Source organism: Xenopus laevis, chromosome 4L (assembly GCF_017654675.1).
Source record: "Xenopus laevis strain J_2021 chromosome 4L, Xenopus_laevis_v10.1, whole genome shotgun sequence".
NCBI lineage: Eukaryota > Metazoa > Chordata > Amphibia > Anura > Pipidae > Xenopus > Xenopus laevis.
In genome coordinates, this window is record NC_054377.1 from 60,123,740 (window position 1) to 60,131,292 (window position 7,553).

The 7,553-nt window shown below is 37.1% G+C and overlaps 1 protein-coding gene across 3 annotated transcripts in view; it reads left to right on the forward strand.

The window, feature by feature from the left end:
* Positions 1 to 7,204, forward strand: part of banp.L (BTG3 associated nuclear protein L homeolog) — a 221,218-nt gene extending 214,014 nt beyond the window's left edge. For all 3 annotated transcript variants that reach the window (XM_018257989.2, XM_018257988.1, XM_041590205.1), the window contains 2 exons: positions 872 to 1,015; positions 6,521 to 7,204. In XM_018257989.2, coding sequence (XP_018113478.1) covers positions 872 to 1,015; positions 6,521 to 6,592 — 216 coding nt within the window. In that variant the 3' untranslated portion in view covers positions 6,593 to 7,204. The remainder of the gene's footprint in view (positions 1 to 871; positions 1,016 to 6,520) is intronic.
* Positions 7,205 to 7,553: the final 349 nt, after the last annotated feature.

The following is a 7,553-nucleotide window of genomic DNA, read 5'->3' on the forward strand; positions in this document are numbered from 1 at the left end:
TATATGGCAGAATATGTTGCTGTACTATACACATAAATCTATAGTGTACAATGGATTTTCATTCATTTTACTTTTTGTACAATGTTATAAAAATGGTTATGTGTGTGTTATACAGCCTGGAGCAATAATGTCAAGCTGATTTCTAAGTGGTTGGAATTATTACATTTATTCTAACCTATCTAGCAGTGCACACTAGCTGAATGAGGAAGCAAGAAGTGCACTGTTATGACATGTATTTATATACTGGAAATGTCTAGATGTTCAAAGAAGAATCCAAGCCCATCTTGAGCAGGTCCTCCAGCTTTTGTGTTTATACATGGGCTTAGCTCCAATTAGTGTGACACTGTAACACACCTACATGCACACACCTACAGTAGACTAATTCAGCATTATGTATGGGAAGAGCACTATATTACTTGCTCATTTGCTGGATACTGGCTAGAGTTTGATTCACCTTGCTCAGGTCCATAGCAGTGAAAGGGTTAGATGTTTGCCTTCTATTTCTGAATCTTTATATGCACATGCCACTCAATATTTCCTGGCCATTTCTGAATGCTCAGTGGTTGTCTACTCCGGAATTCCACCCCTGTAATCATTATTGTTGTATGCTTATTTGGCTGGCATTAAACATACAATACTTTGCTGGAGCCCTTCCTGAATTCTTTTTTTAACATCTTTACTACTGGAAAACACTGTGATCTTTGAGGAATATATAAAGTCAATAAGATAAGCTCTCTGCCAAAGAGCACTCTTCACCATCTTTTGAATGACAACAGTAGGCTAAGAAACCTTTAATACTTCGTTTCTGGACTGTTACAACATATTTATCTTATGTGGAAATGTGTTAATTAAAATCTTTGTCTTTGTGTAGGTGCTTCAGGGAGCCCAGCTGATAGCGGTAGCCTCTGCTGACCCAACTACTGGTGTGGTCGATGGGTCACAACTTCAAGCCAATGATATTCAAGTCCAGTATGTTCAGCTTGCACCAGTCGCAGAGTCATCAGCAACAGCCCAGGTATGTAACTGTATTTTATATAACTAAAAACATCCAAGGGGAAATAAAGGAAAGGTATATAAAAAGGTTACCATATAGGGATGTTCAAGAGTTTTATTTGAGAAGTCTCCCTATATATAAATTAAAATAATATTCATATTGAAAGCCAGTCCAGAATCGTTGTGGTCCCAGGTGGCTTACAGAAAGGATAATAATCAACTGCATAGACAAAAACAACACATTTGTGATCTCAAGCTCCAGTGAATATGCACAGAGGAATATGTTATTCACATCCCTTTTTTTAAAAGCACTGTGTAATTTCAAACCACTGAGTTCCAGAGGTCTACTATCATAAGGAGCCAGACAACCACCATTTGTACTTGCAGCTTTAACACATGCTTGGTAACTGAGATGGATCTCTTCTCTAACTTTACACTTACACTGCTTGTATTGTTTTCATACCCTTCTGGTACATCTTCTGTGGTCATCTCCATCTTTGATACTGTCAGGGGCACAAGCTCATGAGTACGAAAGACACTTGGGAAATTAAAAAAAATCTTTGGGAAATATATTTACATATATATATATATAATTATTTTATATTATATTAAATTTTATATTATCTCAAATGTTAATTTTTAATATACATCCTGTCACCCAACTTCTTTGTACCACCTGAGGCCAGAAAGAAGGTTGAAAAGTAAAGTTACATCTAGGCAGCCTGTTCTGTTGCCTTGATAATTTCACCATTTATTTTACACAGCTTTTAACACAGTTTTTTTCTGCATATTTCATTTTAAAAGCATTATAAATAGGCCCCTTTATGTGAAGTGGTTATAAAAATGAAGTAGAACTGCAGCTCACCCGATGGGAGAAATGACCTGGGTGTAGAGACCCCCCAAGTCCGTCACATTCGGACTCAATCCATACAAAATATATAGTGTAAATAAAATCAGCTTTTTATCGCACTCACAAAGTTCAGAGATTGGCTCAGGTGCCGTCCCCCGAACCAGTAGCTTGAGGTGAATTCACAACCAGAAAAAAAACGAAAATGCACTCCTAGAGCCAGCCGACGAGGTAAAATTGAAGTTTATTCCATACTGCGAAAAGTTACACGTCCTAACGCGTTTCGTATCCAAAGATGCGTAATCATAGGTATAATTACGTATCGTTGGATACGAAATGAGTTAGGACGTGTAAGAGATAGGGCACTGAGTGGATCTGCTTCTCTCAACCTGGAAAAATATCTAGGCTGAAAGCATTAGAATCTACGCTCTGTGTGCCCTAAATGTTTATATCTGAAGACATTCTGGAACCAAAACAAACAGCACATTTAACACATTGTACTTTTATAAATCAGCTATATCTTGGGAACCTTACAACATACTTGGTCTGTTAAAATCAGCAGAAATTGGCAAAACTAAAATATTTCTTTTAATTAAGTGAGTTTCCATTTAAATGAGACGCGCGTGTGTACATCAAGCAGCAGCTCTGTATGTATCATTGCCATTTGTTTAAATACCTTTAAATTATGCTCGAGATTAAGGGAAAACACATTAATCTGGAAGAAGGCTGCAATAAATAAGGAAACTATTATTACTGGTTGTAAAAGTGAACAATTAAAGCCAACCGTAGATTGTAAGCAATTCCGGAATTCAAAGAGACTCCTCTAAAGCACATTATCTTTGATTATACACAGGATCTGTTTACTCTGTGCATAAATGTTTATACAAATGACAGTGTTTTGTCTACTAAACTGTTTAATCTCTGCACTGCTGGGGGGTTTCTGCTATACATCTTCCATTCCTCCATAAGGAGTTAACTTCTAAGTTCACGGTCATGCAGCTATATATTCTCTGAGAAGGCGAAAATGGCCGGTTTAGTTGGAAGGGATACTGTTTTTATAGATCCTAGACAAGCTGCAACCTGTGTGTCTGATCTGGTTGGTTCTGTATCACTGTCAGTGTGGAATGGACACATTGTAGCCTAGTAATGAAAAGGTAAATAAGCTCTGTGAGTACATTATGTGCTCTCAACTGGCAAATCCAGATAATGTAGTTATTCCCCATTAACAAAATGCTGGCAGCAGGCAAAATAGCAAAAGACTTCCCGTGTGCTTCTCTGCCTCCCTCCTGTGCCATGGAATACAGTCAAATTCCAATCCACCTAGTACCAGTTACAATGATATCTTAGAAGCAAGTCATGTCTCCTTATCACAATTATTATTTTCCGCCAGAATAGATAGCTCATTTTCTGTTAGAGCATATGAAATGTAAGGGTGCTTCTCTGATATGGACACTAGAAAGACATTCTAATTATAAGGTGGGTGCAAACTTGTTTTTCCCCCTTGTTTTGTGAATTTGTTTCAATAGGGGTATATTTATTTAGTAGTGATGTGTGGACCGGCCCAATACCTGTGGGACCCACAGGTCGGGCAGGTTGGGCCGACCTTTTACTCTTCCTCGAGGGTGGCAGGCGAGGGCAGGTTGAGCTCTTCTCCTGCTCGCCCCGCCACTGTCAAATGCCAACTTCCGGGTTTGTCTTTTATAGACGCTGCGCCTGCTCGCCCTTTTTGTGACACCATTGGTCTATAAATGCAATGTGGAAGTCGGATGCGGGCAGGCGCGGGGCAAGGGAGGGTGGGTTAGGTTTAGGGAAATCCCGACCTGCACATCACTAGTATTTAGGGTTGATACAGCATTAAAAAGGCTTAGCAATATTCTATCATTTAAACATACTTGTCTCCTTATATATGTACCACACTTCTGCATCTTCTCTCAATGCTCCTGTAGCCAGTTATAATTGCAGACATAAATTCCATGTTTTTGGGATGATACACAGAGTATTTAAGGGAGAGGAGGTTTCCCTGTGTGGCAGGGCCTTTAAAATTGTTGTGGTTTATTTATACCCTTCATTTGCTTGGCTTGGTTACCTCAGTGAATCAATTAAGCACTATGATTCCAGAACCAGATTAGAGATTTTCATGAGCTACTCTGAGGTGCTCTGAAGTTTTTTCAGCAATGACACTTGCCAGGGGTGTTTCAAAAGCGTCACTTCCTAGTTGCTGAGAGAACACCAAATCTAGTGTAAACATCACTCAAATGGGGATTGTATTGCAAAGTAGTACTTGACATTCCAACCATTCACCACATGCATTAACAGTGCAAGGAAGCATTTCTGCTGTTTAAATCCCTCATTCTTTTGCATAAATTGGGCGAGGCACCATGTGGACATCCCAAAGCTACCTACTGTATGAGGCATCTGGTATGGTGTCTTACCACCTGAGAACTGCTGAGAGAGCTAGTACAGTGAGCATCACCCCTAAGATCTTATTAACAGGTCCTAATAAGGGATAACCTTTATTCTTTGTGTTCTGAAGTTTACTGGCACCTTGGTAGGTAGGCAACCTTGATATGTCTATTTGTGTCATGAAATCTTTCTTCTCCATGGACATCAATATTTTCTGTATTGATTTCATCTTGAATTGGCTCCTCCTGACCAAAAGGTTGGAACACCTTTAGGTTCAGAACCAGTCTGTATAAATTATAAAACTGTTTGAGTAGAAACTTTTGAGCAACTCAGAATTCCACAGTCAATAAAATGTGCTGTGTTCATAAATGTGTGGAAATATTTCTCTTTTGGTGCATGAATGTTATGACAGACTTTTGCATGTGATTAGCTTGTTTTTAAGTATTTTTCCTCTGTGTATGAGTTGCATTATATTATTTTGTTATCCTCGCAATAGTTCTAGCAGAGTTTGGGTTGTAATGTCAGCTAGTCAGAATTAATATGTACCTCTATTCATAATCATGTTCCTTCTCCACAAGAGACAGCGCCCCACATTTAAGCACAGGCTGGCTGCTTCCAGCTAACGTTTTCAAGCCTTATGCAATAGATCATCCCAAGCCTGGGCTAGAGTAATAAATTATGTTAGTGCTTGCAATAAGTATTGTAAAGAGCATGATCAAAAGCCTTGTAAAGTTATACGATGAAGTAGAAACGAATTCAAAGGAGTTTTATGAATTTCTGGAAACAGATCACACGGGTCTAAAAAAAAAGGAAGTAACAGTTTAACAAATTGCTCAAAACCTTTAGCACAAAGCTTTAAACTGATAGAGAACTCTATGGAATTCTCATTTGTAAAAACTACAGTTATTAAAAATATATTTTTCTAGGTGGAAGTTAGGAATTTTCAGGCATGAACCTTCTCTGTAGATGATCTTTAATTTTAAATAGGTGTTTTATCACTGAATATATATAGTCCAAAGAACATTTCTGTAACATTTTCCATTGTAATTCCTATTTAATAAACGCAGTAGTGTTAGTATTCACCATTATTTTCCAACCTATAAATTCATTTATTGTTTCCATTCTACAAATATAAGTATAAACTGTGGATAGAGCAAGATCTCCTTTATACACTGTAAAGATTATAATTAGGTTTTGCTAATGTACTACACATACTGTATGCACTAATTGTAATTTATTTGAAGTAAAAAGCAGATGGTATATGAATCCACATACAAGGGAAAGTTGTGCTCACCGCTAATTTTAAAAACATTAGATGGGGGTGCAATGAGGCTGTGACCACAAAATACATATAGACAAATACAAGAGTCCTCTGCACTCAACTCATTATCAATATATTTAAGACAGAGACATTTTGTGCATAATGCTACTGAAAAATGCCTTACCCTTTAAACAAAACAGGGATTGTTTGTCCATATATTGCAATATATTTAAGCTGGCCAACTACGTCAAAGTCATCCCATATCTGGCCAGTCCTACGCTCAACCCTCATCCGATTCATCAAGAATTCAATTGCCTAATTATACATTTTACAAAGGGACTAAGCTTTACCTGCAACTTACTAGCTGCTTTCAAAGTAAAACTCCCAAACTTGGGTAAAACTTAGTCCCTTTGTAAAATGTATAATTATGCAATAGAATTCTTAATGAATCAGATGAAAATTGAGCATAGGACTGGCCAGATATGGGATGACTTTGACGTAGTTGGCCAGCTTAAATATATTGCAATATATGGACAAACAATCCCTGTTTTGTTTAAGGGGTAAGGCATTTTTCAGTAGCAGTAGGCACAAAATGTCTCTGTCTTAAATATATTGATAATGGGTTGAGTGCAGAGGACTCTTGTATTTGTCTATATGAATCCACATACCTTTTTACCACCTTCTGACAGCAAGCAAGGAGAACAAAATCAAACTATTCATAGAAGGAGAAAATGACCTCTGAGTACCTTAGATTTATGAGAATTTTCTCCAATGGGAAACTCTTTCCTGGGCTGAATTGAGAGAAGTTTAAAACCTAGTTTTTCCCTCACTTTCCTCATATCTGGCATTTCATTATATTCAAAAATTAGTTTTATACTGTTACTTTCTTTCTACAATGAAATTCTGCTAGATTGGTCTTTTGCCCAAACTGAGTGTTTATAATAAAGCAGTGCAATAACCTAGTGTTTCGTTGATGTTTTGCCAACTGTAGTTATCAATGTTCTTTTGATTTTCAGGCAGTAGAACCTCTGCAGACTGCTCTCCAGCAAGAAATGCATATTGAACATGGGTCTATCCAGATTCAGTAGTTTGAACCATCAAAGATCAGGGAAATTCCAGAAACTGACCAGTAAAGTTGGGTCGGCGTTAAGGCAAAATGTTCTTCAGTTTGCAGCATTGAATAATGTGATCAGTAAATAACCACTGCTTAGAATGTGCATAGGATTTCAGGGACCCTGGTCAGGTATCGTGACATTTCCATGCTTACTTAATAGAATAAAATATATTCACTACCTGATGACAATTTGTATGGTAATAATGTTTTTCGGTATCCCACTGAAATCTGAATGGGACAAGTGAAAGACAAATTCTTTAACTCGTTTGTATGCAATAATATGCTATTTTTGTATCCTCTGTATTACTTATATCCTAAAGATGAGATAACATTACTATTAGATATGGAAATGTCCATGTTCTTCATTATCCACAGAATACTCCCTTTGTGTTTTATTTTTAGTTTCCTTCCATAGAGTTGTGAGATCAAATGGATTGTTTGACAGAGGTCTACTATGTTATTTAAAGCTTAAAATCCCTGCATTGTGAATATTTTGCAATTAATATTAGCTTTGAAGTAATCTGCATCTGCTGCCAATGCTTTGAATGAAAAAAGGTAAAATAAAAATTGTAGTGTACAATTCGAATACACATTTTCCTGAGTTTTTTGGCTGGGACAAGTACTGTGTACACTGTATTTTATTACTGTATTTTGTCAACCATTGGCTCAAGAATGCTAAATAACTTCTTCAGAATGTAACTGCTGATTTTAATTTAGATACTTTTGCTGAAGCAAAAACCTATGGGAATTTTCCATTTGTCTCAGAACACCAAAGAATTTCATACTGCTGCTGAAAAATATTAGACCAAAAAGGGTAGTTTTATTATGTTTGCATGACAGCAAAAGCCTCCATAATATTCTTTTGGGCCTTGTGTGTATGGTTTTGCTCTGTTGTTAAAGGTCAACAAAGCCCTCACAATTACTTTTAGGGGGGT